Consider the following 25,608-nt stretch of genomic DNA (forward strand, 5'->3'; position numbering starts at 1 on the left):
TTCAATATCTTCATCAATGATTTAGATAATGGCATAGAAAGTACGCTTATAAAGTGTGGAGATGATGCCAAGCTGGGAGGGGTTGCAAGTGCTTTGGAGGATAGGATTATAATTCAAAATCAACTGGACAAACTAGAGAAATAGTCTGAGGTAAATAGGATGAAATTCAGTAAAGACCAATGCAAAGTACTCCCCTTAAGAAGGAACAATCAGTTGCACACATACAAAATGGGAAACGACTGCCTAGGAAGAAGTACATAGGAAAAGGATCTGGGGGTCATAGTGGAGCACAAGCTAAATATGGGTCAACAGTGTGATGCCGTTACAAAAAAAGCAAATATCATTCTGGGATGTATTAGCAGGAGTGTTGTAAGCAAGATGTAACATTGCTGGCTTTGGTGGGACACTTCTGAGAGTGCCAATTCAGGACAAATTGCTTAGAGCAGGGCAGTTACACGCCCAAGGCTGGGTTCCTTTGCACACCAAGGCAAACTAAACCAGCCAGACAGAGAAGACTTCAGTTTTACCCCACTGGCTAACCACAAGTCACACAAGCAATTCCCTTAGGGCATGGCTACACTTGCGAGTTACAGCGCATTAAAGCAGCTCACTGCACTCTAACTCACAACCTGTCCACACTGGCAAGGCACGTAGAGTGCTCTGACTCTGTGGCTAGAGGTATGTTCCCAAGCTCATCCCAACAGGGCAGGGGGGAGCCCATTCAGATCCCGCTCATATAAAGGAGCTGTATTGTGGAGGGTCCCTACCCCTGGTACCCCTGAATGGGGCTCACATTTGTGGCTTTGCCAGAAGGCCAGTTCGGTTTTAAAGCTGAAATCTCACAAACTGGGTTTGGCAGCTTGGTGACTGTTCTAGCTGCTATTTGAATGGATTTGAAGCAGGAGAGCCCCTTTCCCTGGAGGAGAGGCCTGGGGCCAGCACAATAAAGGGATGCTCTGGGAGAGGCTGTATGAAGGCTGGGGGCAGAGAACATCCCATCAGTCAGGGACGGAGATAAATGTAAGAGGGAAGAGGAGAAGGGATGTTCCCAGGGTCACGCAGGATCCCTCCAGCAGAGCTGGGATTGGAACCCAGGAGTCCTGGCTCAGTCTTTTTTGGTTTGTAGTCCTGTTCTGCAAGATGAGCAGGTGCATGGCAGGCAGGCTAGACAGGTCCTGCTCTGGAGAGCGCTGAGATGAGGACAGGAGGGATGAGCGCCCGAGGTGGAGGGTTGGGGGGGCAGAAGGGAGCTAGATGAATGGGCCGTGTCTCAGAGGTAGCGATGCCCCATGTTTTTACCAGAAGGTCAGGGCCCTCGTTCCTTTTTCAGTCCCTTTCCTGCCCCTCAGGGCCTGTCTCTGGGGTGCTGAGGCTGGGGCCAGGCAACACAATGAACTGTCCATGCCAGAGTCAGGAACACGAGAAAGGAGACACAGACTGAGCTGAATGCTGGCGGGAAAGTTTATTATAAGAACATAAGAACATAAGAATGGCCGTACTGGGTCAGACCAAAGGTCCATCTAGCCCAGTATCTGTCTACCAACAGTGGCCAATGCCAGGTGCCCCAGAGGGAGTGAACTTAACAGGCAATGATCAAGTGATCTCTCTCCTGCCATCCATCTCCATCCTCTGACGAACAGAGTCTAGGGACACCATTCCTTACCCATCCTGGCTAACAGCCATTAATGGACTTAACCTCCATGAATTTATCCAGTTCTCTTTTAAACCTTGTTATAGTCCAGCCTTCACAGCCTCCTCAGGCAAGGAGTTCAACAAGTTGGCTGTGCGCTGCGTGAAGAAGAACTTCTTTTTATTTGTTTTAAACCTGCTGCCCATTAATTTAATTTGGTGACCCCTAGTTCTTGTATTATGGGAATAAGTAAATGACTTTTCCTTATCCACTTTCTCCACATCACTCGTGATTTAATAGACCTCTATCATATAAGACTGAGAATATATTATTGCCCTTATATAAATCCATGGTACTCCCACATCTCGAATACTGTGTACAAATGTGGTCTCCTCACCTCAAAAAAGATATTCTAGCACTAGAAAAGGTTCAGAAAAGGGCAACTAAAATGATTAGGGGTTTGGAGAGGGTCCCATATGAGGAAAGATTAAAAAGGTTAGGACTTTTCAGCTTGGAAAAGAGGCGACTAGGGGGGATATGATGGAGGTATATAAAATCATGAGTGATGAGAAAGTGGATAAGGAAAAGTTGGGTTTCGTCGCTGGCAGGGAGGCCCTCTGGGATGGTGGACACCAGGAATGCAGGATGGCAGGAATGGTGGTGACAGGCCTCCTGTTCCTCAGTCTCACGGCGGGACCGATGGTGTTCTTCACTCTCCAGCTCAGGAGCACTGTGAAGACCCGACCGTGTACGGGCCGTCGCTGGGGTGGAACAAGTCCTTATATCACTTTTGTGGCAGGAAAAGTTCTGAGGAGATGGAACACTGAGGGCTGGTTTTGGCGGGAAAAACCGGTTTGGACTGGTTTGAGCCTGTGTCTTCATGGTAAACAAGTCCCCTCTCAGAGATGGAGTCCAGGGGTCAATAGTTCATTTGCTCCATATTGGATCTTATTTTAAAGCCAGTGATTTACTTCATGAACATCTTATTAAACAACTAATTGAACATTTAAACAGTTTATACTTCTTACACCTAACACTGCAGAGACAAAGGACAGCAGAGCCCCTGTCAAACCCAAGGTTACACAGCTAGAGACGTGCTCCGGAGCTGAGGGGCCATGGCAGGGCACGGGCAAAGGCTGCCCAGTGACCCTGGAGACACTGATCATTGCTATGAAATGTCAGCGCTGACAACCAGGGCTACATTTACTGGCAGCTGAAGTTACACCAGGACCTGCCCAAGCCTCAGACACATGAAAATAGCAAGTGAAGGGAGAGTCTCCAGCACCCCCTGCTCCTGCCGTCCGTACATCGCCGAGGGGAGCGCACCCCGACCTGCCCTCAGGTTCCACGTCCATCTCCAGCACAGCCCGACAGGCAGCACCTGCAGCGTCATCCCATGCGCTGTCCCGCAGCCCCACGCTGCTGCCCCCGGTCTCTCTCGTGTGCACAGACCCACGCGACGACGCTCCCAAAGCCCAGCCACAGGGGAGTTACTCTGCTCCCCGCTGCAGAGATCACAGCGGTCGGTCTGGGGGACGGGGGTGCTGGATGAAGCTGGGGGTCACACTGTCGGGGATCAGGGGCTGCAGCAGAATTAGTCACCTGGCGACCCCCCCAGCACAGCCAGCCGGCTGCAGGCCGCCTGCCTGACTGCACCCCCTGCCTGCGCAGGAAGGGCAGCTGGCCGGCTCTTAGCCCAGCAGCTCTCGGGCTGCTCCGTGTGTTCATGCCACGGCCGCCATCCTCCCTGTGCCTGCTGCTCCTCCCCGTGCTCCTGTCCTGCTCCAGCCCTGCTCCTCCTGCTGCTGCTCCTGCTTGTTTCCCAGCCCTGCTCCTGCTCAGTCCTGGCCGCCTCAGCTTGCTCCTGGTCCCGGCTTCCTTACCCTGCCCCTGGGCTCTGGCTCTGACCCTTGATGTGCCGCCTGGGTCCCCTCCTGCCTCTGTCCCTCGGCTTGGCTATTAATGTCTGACTCCAGCTCTGACCCTTGTATTGGATCCGCTTCCTGCTTCTGCTCTGACCATTAATCCTGATAGCCCACGGCCCCGCCCTATCGTGTGTTCCTTGGGCTGTTTGCTGGGGAGGAAAGCAGAAGCCATATGCGCCTGGAGTGGGCTGCCAGCACCTCAGCGGATGGAAGGAGCCGGGAATGTTGGTGATGATCTCCTTGTTCTGTCCATGTGTTCAGGGATTCGGGTGGGTCCTGATCCCCACTTCCCTGTCCCTGAACAGAGTTCTGGGTTATTAATTCCCCAGGGTTTTGTACGGGGCCGTGTCCCTCGTGGGCAGCTCCTCCGTGGGCGGGTGCAGGGGGAGCTGCCGAGGGGCAGAGGCTGACGCTGCCCCAGGCTCAGTGGACCCCCCGAGGGGTGAAAGGCTGCGACGTGGCCCAGGAGGTCTCTGTCTCCGGTATTTTGTCACGGTGAGAAGTGAGGAGGCCAAGAGCAGTCGGGCGTGTTTAGCAAGTGACAACAGCCTGTTGGCTGGAGGAAGCCTCGTCCAGGAGTCTGCGCTGCCACCCCCCCCACCCCAAAACAGCAGCCTCTCCCGCGCTCTGGGTCCCGACAGGAACGGCTGCAGCAGGGTGCGTCTGTGCTGCCCACAGAGTCCCCCTTGTGTAAGAGGGGGATTGGTCCCATTATTGTGGGGAACTTTCCTGGCTTCTGCACTACCCCAGTGGGATCGGATGGCAAAAGGGTCTGAGTCCTCGCTCCCACTCCCTTTACCCAGAGACCTGCCAGACCTTGCGGGCTCCCCTTCCACTCTGCCGTGCAGCGCAGTCCTCGTAACCCCGAGAAGGCTGGGCCCAGGATTCCTGGGAGGCTTAACCCCTTTTCTCATCGTGGCCACACAGGATGGGGGCTAGGTGGTCCCTGCCCCTGGGTGCTCTCTCGTCACCAGCTGCTTCCCTGACCCCCTGCTCTCTGCATTAAGTTCCATCCAATCACAATCTATTAAACAGCAGCTGTAGGAGAAAGAAGAGAAAAGTGGAGAAGGTTGAAGGAACAAGGTACCCGCCCCATGGGCATGGGGACGCCGCAACCAGCCATCTCTGGCATGTAAGGGAAGTTCACAGCCTGATCCTCACATGTCCCAGACCTCCTGCCCTCTTGCAGTATCCACACTACAAGGCCTCTTATCAGTGATGTGCCCCCCACTGGGCCCTGCTGCCCAGGACCCCTCTCGCTGCCCCCAGCCGCTCACCACGCTTGGCTCCAATGTTACTTGTGGCACAGCCGGCACCCGCTAATCCTGCGTCTGGCCTTGTGGCTCCCTGTTAGTTCAGCCCTGGCTGCATGTCGGCGTGGCTGGTCCGCACTGTCCCATCTCCTGGCTCCAGGCTGCTCCTGCTGCTGCTCTGCCCCCAGCCCAGCTCAGGCTACAGCTCCCCCTTAGCTCTGCCCTGCGCTGTCCAGCTCACATGAAGTGTGGGCCCCCAGGCTCCTGACTCCCTCACTGGCCTGCCTGCCCTGTCAATCCGGGTGACATGGAGCACTGGCTTCTCCCCATTGGCCCTGGGGACAATCAGTCTCAGGATCAAAAGAACATAAGAACGTCCATACTGGGTCCATCTAGCCCAGTGTCCTGTCTGCCGACAGTGGCCAATGCCAGGTGCCCCAGAGGGAATGAACAGAACAGGGAACATCAAGTAATCCATCCCCTGTCACCCATTCCCAACTCCTGGAAAACAGGCTAGAGACACCACCCCTGCCCATTATATAGATAATTACAAACTATAATCAAGTTACCTATTAACCTTCTCTTTGTTAAATGCAATTGACTGCGCTCCAAGGGGTCTATCACTGTAAGGCAGGTTTTCTAATCCTTTAATCTTTCTTGTGGCTCTTCTCTGACCCCTCTCCAAATTATCAACATCCTCCTTGAACCGGGAACACCAGAATTGGGCACAGGATTCCAGCAGCAGTCACACTAGTGCCAAATGTAGAGGTAAAATAACCTCTCTGCTCCTGATCTCCCTCTTTATACATCCCAGGATTATATCCACCCATTTGGCCACAGCGTCACACTGGGAGCTCATATTCAGCTGATTATTGCCCGCGACCCCCAAATCTCTTTCAGTGTCGCTGCTTCCCAGGGTAGAGTCCCCCAGCCTGCAATGATGATCGACATGCTGTGTTTCTCGTCCCTAGAGATGGCCATGGCTGGAGACGGGACAATGGCTGGGGGAGGCCAATGCTCTGGGGTGGTGCTGAGAATTCGCTTTCTCAGTGCTTGGCCGATGGGCCTTGCTCACGTGCTCAGGGTCGGGAATTAATTTTCCCCCAGGTCAGATTGGCTTGGCCCTTAGGGTTTTTTTGCTTCCTCAGCAGGGTGGGGTGAAGGCCATTTGCTAGGATCACCTGGACTTAACCATGTCACTTAACCAGATCCCTGCCATTGCAGGGCCTTGTGTATTGGGGCACCTGGGTCCCTCCTGTTCTCTGCCTGTGGCACACAAAAGGTTAGTCTCCCAACTTCGTATCATGTGAGAGATCCACAGATTCCAAGGCCAGCAGGGACCATTGTGATCATCTAGTCTGACCTCCTGTACAGCACAGGCCAGAGAACCCCAGCCAGGTGCAAGGGGCTGGTGGTCTGAGAGCTGAATCAATGACTGTACCGGACAAGTGGACTCTGATTAGCTGAGACAATTCCACCCAGTGGGCAGGCTCATGACATCAGTGCTGTCCCTCCGGCTAACAAACGGGAGGTGGGGAAGTTCCTGTCCCATGTGACAGGTGCTGTAACATCTTGCTGCCCCAAGGTCTCTTCTGGAAACCTTCGCCTCCCCAAGCATTCAGGCAGAAGCCAGCAGTGGCCTCACCCTGCACAGCAGCAGCTGGCCAAGCCTAAGGCAAAGGCCCAGCCATACTGGGCTGTGTCAGGCCGCAGGGAGAGTCAGAGGAACCTGGTTACCCCAGAGAGCAGCGAGCTCCTTCGCCCCCTGCCCAGAGGCAATGAGCCGGCACTTTGTTATCTCAGCTCATTGTCCTCTAGGTAAGTTGGTCACTCAGAGCTAGGTCCTAACACACCACAACTGTTAGATTACAAAGGAAATTGCAATTGTGGCAGCAACTGTCACCCCTTAATGGGGAAATAAAATGGTGACACCTGTAACGGTCTGTGCAGGAGAGCTCTGTGCCTGGCCCTTCGCTCCGTATTCCTGGCAGTGTGGGGTGGGTGCTGAGCAGGACGGGGAGAGGCTGGATCCCTGCGGGATGTTCTAGAGGAGATGTGGGGCGCTAGGGGGGCAGGATCTGGTGCCCATCACAGGTCTGTGGGTGCTGCCTGAGAGGGGTGGCTGAAGCCATCTCAGTGCAATGCCCCTGCCCCATCTGGGAGGTGGGACAGCAGGACCCTCTGGTCAGTCGTACCTGGTGCTGGGGAGCAACATGAGTATGGCCGGCTGGCCCTGGAATCTGGCCAGGAAGAGATCGGCCCTCAGAGCTCCCAGTGCCATGTGGTGGGGGCCAGGCCTGTCTGGATAATTCAATCAGCTCCTGACCTCTGGGCCCCTTGGGCTGTTCCCATCACCAACCAGGGCACCTGGGTCTCTTCAGTGGGTCCCACATGGGCTCTGCCAGGAATCGATCTCTTGGGGTTATGAGCAATGAGGATGGGTGACATCTGCTTTGCAACACAACGTGGGGGACAGGGTATTGCTAATGCACTGCAGGGAAATCTGAGTGCCGCACAACCAGCTAATGAACCACAGCTCCTCGGAGAGCCTGAGCCTGAGCAAGTGTTTGGGGAGGAAAAGGTTTTTGGCGGAACCCTTGGGGCAGCAGGATGTTACAGCACCTGATCTCTGGGACCAAACCTTTCCCATGTCCCCTTAGTTACCTGTAGGCACCACATTGAAGTCATGAACCAGACTGGTGGGTGGAATTGTCTCATCTCATACACTCATCTCTTACAGAGCGATAGAAATACCTGCTATTCCGTGATAGAATGTTAACTAGCAGCTGTTAAAGAGAATCATTTTTAATGCAGCAGGACTGGATAATTGGCACCCAGGAGTATTACAAGACATGGCCGAGGAGGTGTCTGAAGCACTAATGCTGATTTTTAAGAACTGTTTAAATACTGGGGAACTTTTGGAGGACTGGAGGAAAGTGTAAGAAGGGAAATGGGCTGCCCTGGGTAAGTTGAGGTCAATTAGCCTGAGACCAACCATGGCAAAATCATGGAAAGTCCGATCAAAGGTCCATTCAGCAAAGAATCAAGGCGTGGCCAGGGGCGGCTCTAGACATTTCGCCGCCCCAAGCATGGCGGCACGCCGCGGGGGGCGCTCTGCCGGTCACTGGTCCCGCGGCTCCAGTGGACCTCCCACAGGCGTGTCTGCGGAGGGTCCACTGGTCCCGTGGCTCCACTGAAGCCGCGGGACCAGCGGACCCTCCGCAGGCTCGCCTATGGGAGGTCCACCAGATCCCCGCCTGCTGCCCTTCCAGCGACCGGCAGAGCGCCCCCTGTGGCATGCCGCCCCAAGCACACGCTTGGCATGTTGGGGCCTGGAGCCGCCCCTGGGCGTGGCAGCCTAATTACAGGCCATCGGCCTGGGGTTTTGTTCAGATAACAAATATGGGTGATAAAGGTAACAGTGTTGACATGATAGACTGAGACTGTGTAAGGCATTTGGCTTAGTCGCACGGGACATTCTGATTAAAAACCTACCACAGTATAAAATCATCAGTGTCGCTCATACTAAATACAAGTATCGGGGATAGCTCTGTTAGTCTGTATCCAACAAAAACAACAAATAAATCTGTTAGTATAAAACCAACAAGTTGTCTGGTGGCACCATAAAGACTAAGTACTGTAAGAACTGGCTAGCAGATAGACCCCAGAAGGTAACTGTCAATGGGGACTCACCATCCACCAGGGGTGGATGTAGCAGGGTCTTGCAGGGAGCGGTTCTCAGCCCAGTGCCATTCAATATCTTCATCAATGACCTGAAAGATAATATAAAATCACTGCTGGTGATATTAGCAGGTGACAGAAGAATTGGTGGAGCGGTAAATAATGGTGGGGACTGGTCAGTTCTACAGATCTACCCTTGTGAAACCAGATGCTCTGGGCTGGACTCAGAACTCACTGGTGGGGTCTCTGGCCCATGGGACGCAGGAGGTCAGACGAGATGATCACAATGGTTCCTTCTGGCTTTAACATCTGTGAAAACCAAGAGTCCCAGCGAGCCCCAGGCATCTCGCAGGCCTTTGGTTCAGCGATGTTGAGCCTGTGTCCAAGTCCCTGGATAACAGACCCTGAGTCTACAGCCTCTTCCCCAGCACGGTCTGTAACAGGCAGCCCAGGCTCATCGCTCCGTTGGCAGCACAGGGGCTGACTGGCGCCATCACTGTACGGTTTGGGTTGTCGCCCCTCCCGTCGTCAGCAAATACAAGTGAACAGGGGGAGAGAGACCTCGATTTACAGCACATGGCATGAGAGTGATTCCTGCCACCGGAGCTACTCAGGGCAGGTGTATGTGGGGTTGGCAGATTCCCGCAGCGGGGTGCTCAGGGACACAAATGGGTGGATGGGGGGCTGAGAGACAGTTGTGGCGGGGGGGGGGGTGGATTGCTCACAGATGCCTGCTCAAGAACAGGGGTGAGTGGATGGTGGGTGTGCAGGGACAGAGTCACAGGGGCTGGCTCACAGCTGGCTGCTCAGGGACGGGGTAGGTGGGTGGTAAGTGCTCACAGCGGGGTGCTGTGAGACAGGGTGAGTGGATGGTGGGTGCTCAGGGACAGAGTCCGGGGGGCTGGCTCACAGCTGGCCGCTCAGGGATGGGGTGGTGGGTGCTCACAGCTGGCTGCTCAGGGATGGGGTAGGTGGGTGGTAAGTGCTCACAGCGGGGTGCTCAGGGACAGGGGTGGGTGGTGGGTGCTCACAGCGGGGTGCTGTGGGACAGGGTGAGTGGATGGTGGGTGTTCAGGGACAGAGTCCAGGGGGCTGGCTCACAGCTGGGTGCTCAGGGAAAGTAGAGGGTGATCTGTATGGAGGGTGCTCACAGCTGGCTGCTCAGGGATGGGGTGGTGGGTGCTCACAGCTGGGTATGATCACAGCTCGGGGCTCAGGGACAGGTCTGTGTGGTTGGTGGTTGCTCACAGCTGGGTGTTTGGGAACAGGGGTGGGTGGTGGGTGCTCACAGCCGGGTGTTTGGGAACAGGGGTGGGTGGTGGGTGCTCACAGCTGGCTGCTCAGGGACAGGGGTGGGTGGTGGGTGCTCACAGCGGGGTGCTGTGGGACAGGGTGAGTGGATGGTGGGTGCTCAGGGACAGAGTCCGGGGGGCTGGCTCACAGCTGGGTGCTCAGGGAAAGTAGAGGGTGCTCTGTATGGAGGGTCCTCACAGCTGGCTGCTCAGGGATGGGGTGGTGGGTGGTGGGTGCTCACAGCTGGGTATGATCACAGCTGAGGGCTCAGGAACAGGTCTGTGTGGTTGGTGGTTGCTCACAGCTGGGTGCTCAGGGACAGGGGTGGGTAGTGGGTGCTCACAGCAGGGTGCTTGGGGACAGGGGTGGGTGGTGGGTGCTCACAGCAGGGTGCTTGGGGACAGGGGTGGGTGGTGGGTGCTCACAGCTGGGTGTTCAGGGACAGGGGTGGGTGGTGGGTGCTCACAGCTGGGTGTTTGGGGATGGGGTGGGTGGTGGGTGCTCACAGCTGGGTGCTCAGGGACAGGGGTGGGTGGTGGGTGCTCACAGTTGGGTGTTTGGGAACAGGGGTGGGTAGTGGGTGCTCACAGCACGGTGCTTGGGGACAGGGGTGGGTGGTGGGTGCTCACAGCTGAGTGCTCAGGGACAGGGGTATTGGAGGCGGGTCACTCAGGCAGGATGTTAAACCGTTGCTGTGTCCCCCCCATCACATCATCCCTGCAGAAACGTGCCCCATGTGCCCCTCTGGGCCGTCCGTCTGCCTCAGCGCCTGCCCCAGCGCCCCCTCCCCAGTGCCAGGCTGTGACTCAGCAGCAATAACGTTCGCCCTGCCAGCCACGCCAGGGCGTCTCGGGGGGCAGCAGGAAGCTGAGCAGAAGCGGCGGCAGATTGTCATCTCGTATCTGTGCCATCACTGGGTTTGAACGGTCACATCTGGGCCCATTTCCAAATTTACCTGCCTCCTTCCCCCCCCGTGAACCCTCCCCCTTGCTGGGCTATAAACTCCCCGGGGACCCAGCACCCGGCCCAGGCTGAACTCCAATACCCAGTGCTCTGGATCAGAGAGAGAGACGGACAGGTGAGTCCCTGCCCCCTCCCAGCATTCTCCCCTCTGCACTGGGTGCTCGGCTCTCAGTGGCAGCCAAGCCCTGGGACGGGGCCTGGGGGCCGGACTTGCCCTGTGTGAGCTGCCTGAGCCCTGGGACAGTGTCTAACCGGCTCTCCACCACCCACAGCCCTGCCCCCTGCCCCCCACCCCACATGGACCAGAGCTGAGTGTCCTGTCCCAGGGAGCAGTGCCCAGGGCCCCACCCTCCCTGGCTGGCACTGAACTGGGTGTCTCCCCCCTTGTGAGGCCTGGCACATCACCCCCTGCCGGGTGACCCCTGGCCGGCCCTCATCTCCCTTTGGCCCTCCCCCACCCCAGGGATGGTGCACAAGCCCTTCCAGCCCCCACCTCGTTGGAGAAGGTAGGGCCGATGGTGGGGGGGAGCCCCCAAAGGCAGAGCTGGGAAGCAGATGAGGTGAGGGGAACCCCCTGAGTGGAGCAGGCTGCTGTGGCACGGAGCTGACAAACAGGCTAATCTCCAGCGACGCTCACCCTTGCTGCGGCCGTGGGGTAACACGGGGACCCACAGCTCTGGGTGTCCCCAGCAGAACATTCCAACCATGGGGCGGGTTTGTTTCCAGTGGGGTCCTGCAGGGATCAGTTCTCGGCCCTACACTAGTAAACATTGTTATCAGCGACCTGGAAGGAAACATAAATCCAGCACTGCTAAGTTTGCAGGGGGCACAAAGTTTGGGGGATGGTAAATAATGACGAGGGCAGGTCAGTGGTGGAGAGCGATCTGGATCTCCTGGTAAACTGGGTGCAGCAAACAACACGGCTCATCATGGCTAAATGTAAATGCCGACACCTAGGAACACAGAACACAGGCCAGACTTACAGGATAGGGGCCTCTGTCCTGGGAAGCAGGGACTGTGTAAAAGATTTGGGGGTGGGGGTGGGTAACCAGCTGAACATGAGCTCCCAGCTCAATGCTGCGGACAAAAGGGCTAATGCAAACCTGGGATACAAAACCAGGGGAGTCTCAAGTCGGAGCAGCGAGGTTATTTTACCTCTGTGTTTGGCAGCGGTGCGACTGCTGCTGGGATCCGGTGCCCAGTTCTGGTGTTCCCGGTTCAAGAAGGATGTTGATAATTTGGAGAGGGGTCAGGGAAGAGCCACAAGAAGGATTAAAGGATCAGAAAACCTGCCTTCTAGTGCTAGACTCAGGGAGCTCAATCTGTTCAGCTGAGCAAAGAAAAGGTTAAGGGGGGACTTGATTCCAGTCTGTAAATACCTACATGGGAACAGCTATTGAGCAATGGGCTCCCCAGTCTAGCAGACGAAGGTGTAACACGGTCCAATGGCTGGGAGCTGAAGCTAGATAAATCCAGAACGGAAATGAGGCAGAAATTTTTGCCTGTGAGAGTAACTGGAACAACTTCCCCAGGGTCGTGGTGGATTCTCCATCATGGGCAATTTTAAAATCGACACTGGATGTTTTCCTAACAGCTCCGCTCTAGGCATTATTGTGGCGCAGGTCTCTGGCCTGTGTTTTACGGGGGTCAGACCAGGTGATCCCAATGGTCCCTCCTGGCCTTGCAATCTATGCATAAAATTCACAGTAGGAGTCAGCTGGTGCTCGGAAATGAGATGAGGGATGTTACCAGGTGTCACAAATTCACAGGGTCTGTGCTGTGCCCGGCCTTTAAACAGCCTCACTAGCCCCAGATACAAGCAGCCAAGCCACAGACATGTGAGATCAGAGTCACTTAGGGGAAAGTCTGACACTGCTTTAGTTGGTAATGGGTTCCCTTGAAATGCAGCAGAGACAGACCCGAGGGAGCGTGGGCAGCCCAGAACAGGGCCAACCCCTCAGCCACAGGCAGTACCCGCAATCCAGTCCTCGTGGGCCTGATTGTCCCTGGCTCCATACGTCACCATTTACACCAGGGCCCGGTACGTGTAAATCGCCGCCCAGGGAGGAAGGTGCTTTTCCCAGTCTCTTTGCACAGGTGCAAATGACAACACCCAGTGGAGGGCACTGAGGAGCCAAGCACAGGGAGCGTGATGGGCCGAGGGCTCCCCGGGCTTGAGGGCCGGGAATTGGGAAGTTGCCATTTTACCCTGCACTGATGGGGGCCAGGCCCCAGCTGGTGTGAGTCCAGTGACCCCCGTGGAGCTCTGGCCAGTTCACACCCACTGGGGTTCTACCCCGGTGATTCCAGCGGAGCTCTGAGCAACGCCCCCCCGCTGGGGCTCTGACCCCAAGTACTCCAGTAGCCCCACAGCAGCCTGTACCCGCTGGGGATCCCCCCACTGACTTCAGGGGGACTCCACCTGATTTACACTCCCGGGGGCTCTGCCCCGAACTTTCCATGGGACAAGATAGACGTGTCGGGGGGGGCATGAAAGGTCAAGTGCCCCCCACAGCCGGCCTGGGCAGGAGGCAGAAAGGGGGCGGGATAAAAGCCTCTTCTGGCCGCTGGGACCCTGCCCACTGCAGTTAAGCAGCTGCCTGGGAGACATGTGGGCAGGGGCGGCTCTATGTATTTTGCCGCCCCAAGCACAGCAGGCAGGCGGCTTTCGGCGGCGCGCCTGCGGGAGGTCCGTCGGTCCCGCGCCTTCGGCGTACCCGTCGCCGAATTGCCGCCGAAACCACGGGACTGGCAGACCTCCCGCAGAAATGTCGCTGAAGGCAGCCTGACTGCCGCCCTCATGGCCACCCGCAGGCTCCTCCCTTGTGCCTGGAGCTGCCCCTACATGTGGGGCACCCATGTGTCCTCCCTTTTAGCTTGTGCTCCCCCAAAGGGGGAGGCACCAGTTGTCTATTAGCCACCTGCACTCAGACTGGCCTCCATCCTGGTGGCACCGGGGCCTCTTCCAAACTCTCCCCTCCTGCCACCTGTGCCCTGCCTACATGTTCTATGTAGGTGGCTACCGAGGGGACCTGCCAGCCCCAGCGCTGGGGGAGAGAGGGACAGCGGGAGATGGCAAATGCCCCTTCTGAGAACTGCTTTGCTCTGCAAATGGGACCCTGTTGCCTGGGACCCAGGTCCCATCTGAGTGACCACAGCCTCCCTGCTGACCCCCCCTTCTCCCCACCTGCAGCCCTGGGCTGGGGAGTCCCTGGAGATGCTGCTTGCAGAGCCCAGCCACTGCGGAGCTGGGACCTGGCTCCCTGCTGGGTGTCCAGTTCTGTCCCTGGGGCCCGGCTCAGGGAGGGGTGGAGGAGGAAGGGCCCTTCGGACCCAGGGAGATGGGCCCCGAGCTCAGTGCCCCAGGGCTGGGGGACGGGATCCCTCTCAGGGCCCTTCCAGCCCAGCCCAGCCCCATGAGGGATGGGGGGGGATCATTCTGGGGGGTGTTTGAGGCTCTCGTGGCCCCATCTCCCTTGTGTGTTTTCTCCCCAGAGGAAGCGAGAAGATGGGGCCAGTCGCCTACTTCAGCCTCTGCCTCCTCGGCTGCCTGATCTTTAGCCCCTCGGTGGAAGGTGAGTCCCTGCCTGGCCCCTCCAAACTGGAGCCCCCAGGTGCTGTTTGCCCTCGATGGGAAGTGAATTCATTTCACACGGGGGCCTCCAGCCCCACTATGGGGGAGCAGCCCTCGCAGCTGGGGCCCCAGAGCCCCTTCCCCACCAAACCCATTAATCCAGACCCCAGCCAGCAGCTCAGTGCCTGCCCGAGGAGAGAGGCTGCTTCCTGCTCCCCCTGGCTCTGAGTGCAGAGGGAATCCCTGGGACCCATCGGGGCTGAGTGTGAGAGACAGGCTGGGAGCTAAACCCTCCCTATCTCCTGCTGCTGCCCAGGGAGTGACTTTCCCATCTCTGTGCGGGGTCCCATCCTACCCAGGGAACAGAATGTGCCAGTAACGTCCCAAATGAGTCACGTCCATCTCTTTTCATTGGGCTCAAAATAGCGCCTCTTTGTCAACTTCATCTCTCTGATTTTGATACTCCAAAACCTTCCCTCTTTCTCCCCTCCAAAGGGAAATCCTGGGACCATAGACTATTTCTCTCGCCCGGCACCTCTTCCTTCCTTCGCCCCACAAGTCTCTGCAGTTACTCCACGTACTGCTAATCCCGCCCCCACCCATCGGTCAGTAGCTCTCTGCATTCCCTTCCCTCTGTGGGCCTCAGCTCTCGGAAAATCATAGAAATGTAGGGCTGGAAGGGGCCTCCACAGGGCACCTAGTCCAGCCCCCCCATACTGAGGCAGGACCAAGTAAACCTAGATGATCCCTGACAAGTGTTTGTCCAACCTGGTCTTAAAACCCTCCAGTGACAGAGGTTCCACAACCTCCTTTGGGAGCCTGTTCCAGAGCTTCCCTGCCCTGAGAGTTAGAAAGTTTCGCCTAATATCTGACCTAACTCCCCCTTGTTGCAGATTAAACCCAGAGCTGCTTGTCCTGCCTTCAGTGGACATGGAGAACAATTGATCACAACCCTCTAAAACAGCCCTTAACATACGTGAAGACTGTTCTCGGGTCCCCCTCGGTCTCTTCTCTCAGGACTAAACATGCCCAGTTTTTAACCTTTCCCCATAGCTCAGATTCTTTAAACCTTTGATCATTTCTGTTGCTCTCCTCTGGACTCTCTCCATCTTATCCACGTCTTTCTGAAAGTGCGGCACCAGGCCTGGACACAGAACTCCAGCTGAGGCCTTGCCAGCGCAGAGCAGAGCAGGACAATGTCCTCCTGTGTCTTACACACAGCACTCCTGTTAACACACCTGTGACAGTCCTCGCTCGGGGGTTGGTCAGTAGGGAGTGTTCCCTAGTGGTCAGGGCTTAGGCCCATGACTTACTGTGGGTTTGCTGGCAGGGGAGCCCAGGCCCTCCCACTCCACCGGGCTCCGACCCAGGACCCTTTGAGGGCTCTCAGTGGTCTTACAGCCACAGCTGCTTACAGCTGTCCTCCCTGGGCCATTTCCTCCCACCCCCACCCCCGCGATTGTCCCCAGGTAGGGACCTTCTGGCGGCTGCATGCAGGAGGTAGCGCTCTTCCTCTCTTGGGCTGGCAACTGCCTCCTCCTTCGGTATGGCCCCCCTCCTGGGCCAGATCAGCCCTAGGGCCTTCCCCTTCTAGGGCCATCCAAGCCAAGTGCAAGGGAATTAGCAAAACTCAGAGCCCATGGGAGAGGGGAATACTCCCCTCCCAGGCTGTCTCTGTAACAGGTCCTCCATTCCCTCAGCTAGGAACCTTCGGGCAGCTGCTGTGGGGAGAGATTCTGCCTTTTCCTCATCTCATCTCTCCTCTGCTGGAGCTGCAGGTCACAGGTCTGCTCTCTTCCCTGCTCTGTCACCAAACGAGCTGCTCCCTTGCCCTTTAACTCCTCCTCCAGCTGGGGCATTTCCTGCAGGTGTGGAATGTCCTTAACTCCTGGTTGCCCAGTGTGGGGTTTGTATAGGCCGTCACAACACCCCAGGATGATATCAGCCTTCTTCTCAACTGCATCACATTGTTCTCTTATATTCAATTTGTGACCTACTAGAACCTCCAGATCCTTTTCAGCAGTGCTACCGCCTAGCTAGTTAGTCCCCATTCTGTACTGGCGCATTTGATTTTTCCTTCCTTTACACTTGTCTTTATTAATTTCATCTTGTTGATTTCAGACGAAATCTCCTATTTGTTATGGCCATTTGAATTCTAGTCCTGTCCCCCAAAGTGCTTGCAACCCCTCCCAGCTTGTTGTCATCCACAAAACTTATAAGCATTCTCTCTCCTCCATTATACAAGTACTTAATGAAAATGTTGAATAGTACCAGACCCAGGACAGACCCCGAGGGACCCCACTAGATATGTTACCTTGTTTGACAGCAAAGCATTGATAACTACTTTTTGAGTACCAGTGGCACACCCACCCACTTAGAAATTTCATATGGATCACATTTCAATAGTTTGCTTATGAAAGAATCATGTGGGACTGTGTCAAAAGCATTACTAAAATCAAGATATATGAAGTTAACAGCATCCTCCCATTCACGGAGCCAGTAACTCTGTTAAAGAAGGAAATTAGGTTGACTTGGCATGACAAGGCATGTCAATCTGATCTTGACAATTCCATATTGGTGATTACTTAGAACCCAAGTATCCTTTAGATACTTACAAATTGATTTTTTAAATAATTTGTTCCAGTATCATTCCAGGTATCAAAGTGAGGTTACTGGTCTATAATTTCCCAGAGCTTCATTGTTCCCTTTTTAAAGATAGTTACATTGCTTTCCCTTCTCCAGTCCTCTGGGACCTCACCCATCCTCCAGGACTTCTCCAAGATAATTGCTAATGGGTCCAAGATTGCTTTAGCTAGTTCCTTAAGTATCCCAGGATGAATTTCATTAAGCTCTGCCTATGTGAAACATAAATTATCTAAACATTCTTTAACTGGTTCTTTCCCTATTTTGGCTTGCATTCCTTCCCCATTGTTGACTATATTGATTGTGTTAAGTATCTGGTCACAATTAGGATGACCAGATGTCCTGATTTTATAGGGACAGTCCCAATTTTGGGGTCTTTTTCTTACATAGGCTCCTATTAAACCCCTGCCCCCCATCCCGATTTTTCACACTTGCTGTCTGGTCACCCTAGGTCACAATTGACTTTTTTAGTCAATATTGAAGCAAAATAGGCATGAAACACCTCAGCCTTCTCGATTCCGTCTGTTATTAGATCTCCTTCCCAGCCAAGTAGTGGACCTACACTTTCCTGCATGTTTCTCTTTCTCCTAATGTATTTATAGAACCTCTCATTGCCTTTTATGTCCCTTGCTCGATATAAACATTTTGCGCCTTAGCTTTTCTGATTTTGTTCCTACAAGCTTGTGCTGTTCTTTTGTACTCCTCCTTCACAATTTGTCCATGTTTCTACTTTTTGTAGGATTCCTTGTTGATTTTCAGGTAATTGAAGAGCTCTTCATGGAGTCATACTGGCCTCTGACTCTTGTTGTTCTCATCTTTCCTTTGCATCAGGATAATGTGCTGTTGTACCTTTAATATTGTCTCTTGGTGAAACTGCCAGCTTTTCTGAACTCCTTTTCCCCTCCAATTTACTTCTGATGGGACCTTACCCATAAATACTCTGAGTTTCTTAAAGTCAGCTGTCACGGGGTGTGCATACCCCACAATGGGCTGGAAGGGGTTAACCCCACACTATGGGTGGAGGAAATTCCATCCCTCCGACTGTACTGGGCATGCTCCAAGTGCTATGCTAGTATAAAAGGGAGCAGACGGGCTCAGTCTGTGGGGCAGGGGGCACTGCTGGAGAGGAAGGACCTTTGATGGAGGCTCCAGCTGAGGAGCTGTCACAGCACTTGCCTGTGGGAGCCAGAGATCTGGACTGGAGATCTGTGGCCAATGGAGCCCCAGGGAATTACCTGCGCTGAGGAGCCCAGAGACCCCAGCGCTCCATAGACTGCGATTTCAGGAAGCCCGGTAGGAAGTGACCAGGAAGGGTGAACAAGTGGTATCTCCCACCAGCGTGAGGTCAGTGTCTTTCAGTGGATTCTCCGCTGACCCAGTGGCAGACCACTCCATCACTGTTAGGGCCCTGCCCTGGGTCAGGGGCTGGTGGAGTTGGGTGGGCCTGGGCCCCCCTACCTGGACCACCACTGCCCCTGGTGGCAGCCCCTGGGGTACTGGCCACTAGGCCACGCTGCCCTGTATCTGAGGGCTGCTATATTGATTCTGGATGCTAGGCCACGCTGCCCTGAACACAAGGGCTGCTGTATTGACTCAGACCCCTGGACCTCAGCATGGTGAGCCCGGGGCCCGAGACAGGTACACAGTAACTGTGGTGTCCGCACACCCGCTGCCCCCCGCAAGAGGAGTGCATGCACTGCCACATCAGCTTTTTGAAGTCTACTTTGTTTATTCTGCTGCTCTCACTCCTTCCCTTCCTTAGAATCATGAAATCTGTCACTTCATGATTCCCTTCACCCAATTGTCTTCAAAATCCAGATTCTCAACCAATTCCTTCCTTTGAGTAAGAATTAGGTCTAGCATAGCTGCTCCCCTTGTTACTTTCTGCACCTCTGGAAATAAGAAGTTCTCCCCAATACATTCTAAGATTGTTGTGAAAATTTTATGTTTCGCCATATTACTTTTCCAACAGATATCGGGGATACTGAAGTCCCCCCATTATTACCAGGTCTTGTCTGTTGGATATTTTTGTTATTAGACCTATAAATGCCTCATTCACCTCCCCCTGACATGGTGGTCTATAGTAGACACCTACCATGACATCACCTCTGTTTTTTCCCTTTTATCTTTACTCAGAGACTTTCAACTGGCCTGTGTCTCACCTTCTGGACCTCAGAACAAGTGGATATATTATTGGTGTATAACGCAGCACCTCCTCCCTTTGTTCTCTGCCTGTCCTTCCTGAACAAGCCAGACCTCTCGCTACCAATAGTCCAGTCAGGAGATTTATCCCACCAAGTCTCTGTAGTGCCGATTAAGTCATAATTTAGCTTAGATACTAATACTTCCTGTTCTTCTGTTTATGTCTCATACTCCTTGCATCTATTTGTGTATAGACATCTGAGATGTAGAGCAGGTTCCCACACAGTTACGCCTCTTGTTGCTTCTACGATCCTGTAGTTCTTTTCTGTTCCCCCTCCCCCAACGCTTCTTTTAAGGTCACCTGTGGGATTCTGTCACCTGCCCCTTTTAGACCTAGTTTCAAGTCCTCCTCACTAGGTTGGCAGATCGGTGTGTGGTGTCCCTTCATCCTCTACTATACTCCAGTGTCCCCAACCTCCTGTCTGCTCCCAGCCTCACCAGTGTCCCCATGACACCCAGTGCAGCCCCACCTCACCCCACAGTCCCTTGTGTACTCTGACTTAACCCCCTGGCAACCCCTCCCCGTCAGGCTCCCCAGTGCCCCTGCCCAGAAGATAGGAGGTGACCATCATCCCTGAGGGCAGCCCAGCTCCTGTCCTCTTGGGAAGGGAGACAGGGGTAATTTTTACTAGGACAGTCGCACTGCCGCAGACAAAGGGGGCGAGGGAGTGGCAGCTGTTTTAACTGAGTGGCTTCAGCCCCATTGAATGTGATAGGAGATAGTGGCTGTTCTGAGAGAAGTCAAAAGTTCACAGGATTTTTGAGATCCGGAGAAGCTGGAATGACGACAACTGAGATCTCTGCATCCATTCTCTTCTCCGAAACAGCGTCTCCCCGTACTGTCCTCTCTCCCCGTCCCTTCCCCTCTCTCGGATCAGGAGTAGAGGCCAGGTGCTGTCGCAGTGGCTGGAAGCCCTTCCGAGGCTGTTGCTACAAGTTCTTCCCCCAAAGGATGACCTGGTCAGAGGCTGAGGTATGAGGTTCTTCTCAGGGATCCGTGGGGTGAGGCGGGTTAGTTGGCAGGGGCAGGGACTGAAGGGGTTTGGTGACATCACCATTGGCCCCTGGGCGTATCCCTGCAGGGGTGACGTGGCTGGTGCCAGGCCCTGGAGCTTGAGAAGAGGCACAGAGAGGGGGCTCTCTCCCCTCACAGCCGTCCCTGCTCCTGCTGCAGCCTGGCGGGGCAGGACCCCACCCCAGTGCCAAACAGCGTCCTCGTGCAGGGGGAGTGACAGACTCTGCTGATGTCCCTGCTGCAGGTGCAGTGTCAGTATCACCACAATGGGGCCCATCTCGCCTCCATTCTCTCTGAGGCAGAAGGGAATATGATGGCCAGCTACATCATCCAGTCACGCTCCACGGATGCTGTGTGGATCGGACTCCACGACCCCGAGCATGTGAGTGCCCAGAGCCTGCCTTGCCCCTGGCAGCTGCTCCCCCCCATGACTCTGTTTCCCAGGGGTTGTGCAGAGACCATTTCCCATGAGCCCTTCAGAGGGGCTGCCAGGATCTCCCTCCCCCTCTCCTACCCCCCTGCCCCCTGTCATGGGCACCAGGGTCTCCCATCAGCACTCCACCTTCAAACCCTGCCCTCCCGCTCCCTTTCCATCTCCATCCTTCCGTAAGCTCCGACTCCCCTTTGGCTTTTCCCTTCTAAATACAACCAGGCCCTGCTCTCCTTGGTCATCAAACCGAACTTGGACCTGCACCTGCCTCTCCAACGACTGCCCCATTTCCCTTCCCCGCTCCCAGCTCACGCAACGTGCCAGGCCCTCCCCGTACACCCCACATCCCGTCTCCACTCCACCCTCTCCAAGTTTTCTAGTAACGTTTTCCTGCCCAAGACTTAACCTCTGCACTGCCCCGACACTGCCTGTCGCTCCCTCAGCTAGGGGAACCCATTCTCGCCTGGTTTTCTGTGGGAGACCCCCCAGCTCCTTAGGCAGGGAGACGAAGGGGGAGCCGTCACAGGCTGGGGAAGGAGGCCCCAGAGGAGGAAGGAGCCATTATGAACATAGGCCTGGAAAGAATCTCTGGGTCACCGAGTCCAGCCCAGGCTATGGCCAGCAACCCTGTCACACCACCCCATTCGTAAACTTGTCACGCTCCACCTGAAACTTTGTCGCCATCAGTTTCCTTTCTCCTCTCTTTGTTCAGGGTGGTGCTGGGCTCGGGAAGGTCCCCAAACAGTGCACACAGACTCAGGCCCTGGATCCCCTGCCCCAGACCCCAGGCTCGACTGGACCCAGTGCGGAGCAGTGAGAGACTCTGTATCCCATTCTCTAGTTTCCTCAGCCCTCCAGCTCCCGCTGGCCTGGCAATGGATTGGAACTAGCACTCTGGCCCCCAAAGCCAGCCAGTCCCCCCATGAGCTGGGGCCAGGCCAGAGCCAGCACCCCTAGAGGTGAAAGGCCCCATTTTCCCCTTCTCTGATTCTACTGATCTAGCCAGCCCTGCTAACTTGGGGTCAGACTGGTGCTGAGCCCCCTAGAGTGGAAAGGCCCCATGTCCCATTCCCTGACCCATCCAGCATCTCCATCACAGACGCACTTTCATTTTGCTTACACAGGATGAGCTCACCCACATTAAACCCCCAGTGCCACACGGCAGGCCGTGTCATTAGGGACTAGAACATACTCCAGAGCAGCTGCTTCATGGCAAGGAGATTCGTTAATTCGGGCAAAGAGCTTCGAAGTAGAAGGTGAAGTTCATGTGCTAAGTGTTACTATTAGATCAGCGTCTTCAGAGCCAGTTCCTCTGAGCTGGCCTCTCCCCACCCACTGCTCCACGGCCCTTTCCTAACTCTCTCCCTCTGCCTGCGGAGGGCACTTCTGTTTTGGATTTAGGTGTTTCTGTGGTGCCTTATCACCACAGTCTCTTCTTCCTGGGACCCCACGACCTTTCTCCCCTGTCTCTGCAGAACAAACGCTGGAGGTGGACAGATCACTCCCGCTTTTGCTACAGTAATTGGAAAATCGGGGAACCAAACAACCTGGGCGGCGAGTACTGTACTGAGCTAGTAAAAGGCAAGGGTAAGCAAATGCTCAAACGCACACGCAGCAGTAAAGGAGCCAAGACGGGACCCTGGCCACACCCTCCACCTCTGTCTGAGGCCATGGCCTCTTGTCCAGGCACCCTGCCTCTCTCCCTCAGCTCACACTGCCGCTCTGCAGAGAGAATCCCCTGATCTCACCTGGTGACTCCTCCCCCACGTGTCCCAGGCGGAGGCTCAGCTCCAGTCAGAGACAGGCCATACAGTACATTTGGCCCCAGATGCTCAGTTAAAGGGAAAGACCAGAGCAGAGCTATTGCCCACGAGTTGATACCTAGGTGGGGTATGTGTTCTTCAGTTGGTGCATTGGTGGCTTTTGCCACCCTGATTCTGGAGGCAACCAGGGGGCTCTTTGGGCCCCAGGGCAATTTAGAGCAGCCTCAGGGCAGTACCAACCTGGATGGCCAGAGCACAGTGGCTTCAGCCACACCCCGCCTGTCCCCTCTGCTGGGGAGGCCAGGGCTGGGTAGGACGGAGACTGGCTGAAAGGGAAAGCTCATTCGCCAGTTCATGAGTGACTCATTGTTCATAGGCCGTGCTAGTCACATGACTCACCCAGCCTCAGATGGAGTTTGAGTGTTCAGCAGCGTTATCACGAATGCTCCTTCCCTCAGACTCACACTGGGCAGGATTTGCTTTTCCATTATCTCCTACTGAAAAAGAGTCACTCATCCAGTCATGGAGCAGGAGCAATGCCATGTGACCTGCATGACCAGTCACACACTCAGCAAACAGCAGAAGTGAAAAATTTACAAAACAAATGTGGAAAAGTTTTCTGAATAACGCTCCCGGGCTGTGTGGCTCTGCAAATGGGAGAGTGTGACATTCCCCTCTGGTGTTATCCGGACCGGTGATCTGCTAGGTCACTCTAATCCTTGACTCTGGGAGCCAGACTGACCCTGCTCTGCTGTGAGAACCCCACTCCTGGGCTGTTCACACACAGCCTCTGCCGTGTCAGCTGCTCCTTGGATTGTGCAACCGAATGACACTAGCCAATAGCTCTGGCCCCAGACACAACCCTAGGAACCTCCATCTTGCAGTGTCCAGTTATGGCTGCTGGACGCTGCAAGCTTATACGAGTTTGTCAATTTAACAAATAAATTGATATGTACCAGGCTTGTTATCCCAAGGGCAGTCTCTGAAATGCTTCAAACCAAACACACTGCTTCAGGTAGAATAAACAAACACATTTATTAACAACAAAGATAGATTTTAAGTGATTATAAGTCAAAGCACAACAAGTCAGATTTGGTCAAATGAAATAAAAGCAAAACACATTCTAAGCTGATCTTAACACTTTCACTGCCCTTGCAAACTGAGATGCTTCTCACCACAGGGGCCTGGTTGCCTTTCAGCCAGGCTCGCCCCTTAGATCAGAGCTTCAGCCACTTGGTGGTGGTGTCTGTAGATGGAGGTGGAAGAGAGAGGAAGAACATGGCAAACGTCCCTCCCTTTTATCATGTTCTCTCTTCCCTCTTGGCTTTGCCGCCCCCCCCCCTTCAGAGTCAGGTGAGCATCACCTCATCGCAGTCCCAAACTGACCAAAGGAAGGGGGGTGACTCACTCAAGAGAGAGTCCAACAGATCCTTTTGTTGCTGCCTAGGCCAGTGTCCTTTGTTCCTGTGAGGCTGGGCTGGGTTTGTCCCATCCATGCCCTGATGAGGTGTGAACTGCCCCTTTGTTCCTGGAGCGTTTTTCCCTAGGCTTATTTTAAGCAATGAAGATACATTTTTAGTCTCATAACTACAAACATGAAATTATAACCTATACCACTACTATAACATCACTGTAGCAACAATGCTCAGTCCATCATGAGCCTTCCAAAGACACCCAACATGATGAACTTTGCATTGGATACCACACAATCATTTTACAAGGATGAACATGGGGGTGCTTGGTGTTCTCCTGAGGTACAAAGCATCACAAAGAGAGGGTGAAATTCACAACAATCCATCAACCAGAATCCTTAGTGCTGCCTCTGGGCCATGCCCATACCCAGATGTGCAGGAGATGGAGGAAGGGCCGGCTCATTCAGCACAGAGTGAGCTGGTGTCCCTCTTCCTGAGCTTGTCTCTCCTCTGGCACATAGCCAGGGCTCCTGTGCTCTCCTTTGTGGCCTTTTGAGGGGTGCTGGCGGGGATGGAAGGTAACAGAAGTCGCAGATCTAGAGGCAGCATGGCCTAGTGGACAGCTACAGGACTGTGACTCCAGAGACCTGGCTTCTGTTCCCAGCCCTGCCACTGAGCTGCTGGGTGACCTTGGGCAAGTCACTTCCCCACTCTGGGCCTCAGTTTCCCCTCCCACCTCTTGTCTATTTAGACTGTGCTCTCTCTGGGGCAGGGACTGTCTGTCAGTGTGTGCATGGACACAGCACCTAGCACCAAGAGGCCCCGTCATGCTCTCATAAGACACATTCCAGCACAATAGAAGAGGGTCTTCCACTGTCACACTGACACAGCATCCCTCAGGGAACGATGGAGCCTATCCCTGTCTGAGGCACATGGGCCTTCATCTCTAGCATCCTCATCTTCACAGCCTCATGCCCAGGAGCTGGGGGTCTTCTCTCAGCAGTGTGCAATGGGGGGCGGGCACTGTAAGGCCCCACTCGCCCTTCCCCTGCCCCAGTGATTTCTGTTTTACCTTCTAGGATTTAAGGAATGGAATGATTTATCCTGCAACTATAAAAAACCCTACATTTGCAAGTATCGACGCTAGTGAGGGGAGTCACTCGCCCGTGCCTGAAGTGGGAGCTCAGCGCCTGGGATGCAAAAGAACTGGGCTCCTTGGCCGTGATTGGACAACGTCCCAGACATTCGGATGCTTTTGCTGCTTCAAGGGCCAGTCCCCTCCCTCCCTGAGAGACCAGATCTCACTCCCCCAGCTGCAAACTCTCTTCCCACAAGTGTCTCTGTTCTAGTTACACGCCTGCCCCTTCCCTCCCTTCCCCTCAATGGCTGCAGCCCACTGCAAGAATAAACTCTCATGAGCATGCAGGTCTGTGTGTGTCTCCTCTGTCCCAATCCTGGCCCTGCTGCAGATGAGTCCATCCAGCCCCGCCCCCCCTCCAACTTTGTCCTCAACCGCCCAGTTCCCACTGGAGGAGAGGAAGGGGCCCCCAGAGGGAGGCAGGTTGGGTCTGGCCTTTAGGCTAAGGGACAGGACTTGGTCTCTCTGCAATAACCAGAGTTCTCTCTCTTCTGTCCCACCATCCTGATGTCATCTCCTCCTGCTCTCATCTCCACTGAGACACTGAGCCCCTCAAAGCAGGGACGTGTCTGTCTGTGGTGTAAACATCAGGGACCTCCACTGCTGGAGGGAAAGGACTAAGAACGTGCTGCTGAGAGCTGCAGCAGACGCCTGGGGATCAGGCACTGAGAGGGACACGTACCGTG

General features: G+C 54.9%; 1 protein-coding gene across 3 annotated transcripts; it reads left to right on the forward strand.

Annotated features, from left to right (window-relative positions):
• Positions 1 to 2,492: 2,492 nt before the first annotated feature.
• LOC123375766 (lithostathine-1-like) lies at positions 2,493 to 25,202 on the forward strand. 3 transcript variants are annotated; one of them, XM_045027028.1, is made up of 6 exons: positions 2,493 to 3,783; positions 14,241 to 14,320; positions 19,992 to 20,137; positions 20,424 to 20,561; positions 22,085 to 22,196; positions 24,864 to 25,202. In XM_045027028.1, the coding sequence occupies exons 2-6, from the start codon at positions 14,254 to 14,256 to the stop codon at positions 24,929 to 24,931; spliced, it is 531 nt and encodes a 176-aa protein (XP_044882963.1). In that variant the 5' UTR covers positions 2,493 to 3,783; positions 14,241 to 14,253; the 3' UTR covers positions 24,932 to 25,202. The 3 variants fall into 3 exon arrangements, with proteins under 3 accessions (XP_044882963.1, XP_044882946.1, XP_044882955.1); XM_045027011.1 differs by lacking the exon at positions 2,493 to 3,783 and adding an exon at positions 4,275 to 4,687; XM_045027020.1 differs by lacking the exon at positions 2,493 to 3,783 and adding an exon at positions 10,420 to 10,860.
• Positions 25,203 to 25,608: the final 406 nt, after the last annotated feature.

The sequence above is a fragment of the Mauremys mutica genome, chromosome 1 (genome assembly GCF_020497125.1).
Source record: "Mauremys mutica isolate MM-2020 ecotype Southern chromosome 1, ASM2049712v1, whole genome shotgun sequence".
Lineage (NCBI taxonomy): Eukaryota > Metazoa > Chordata > Testudines > Geoemydidae > Mauremys > Mauremys mutica.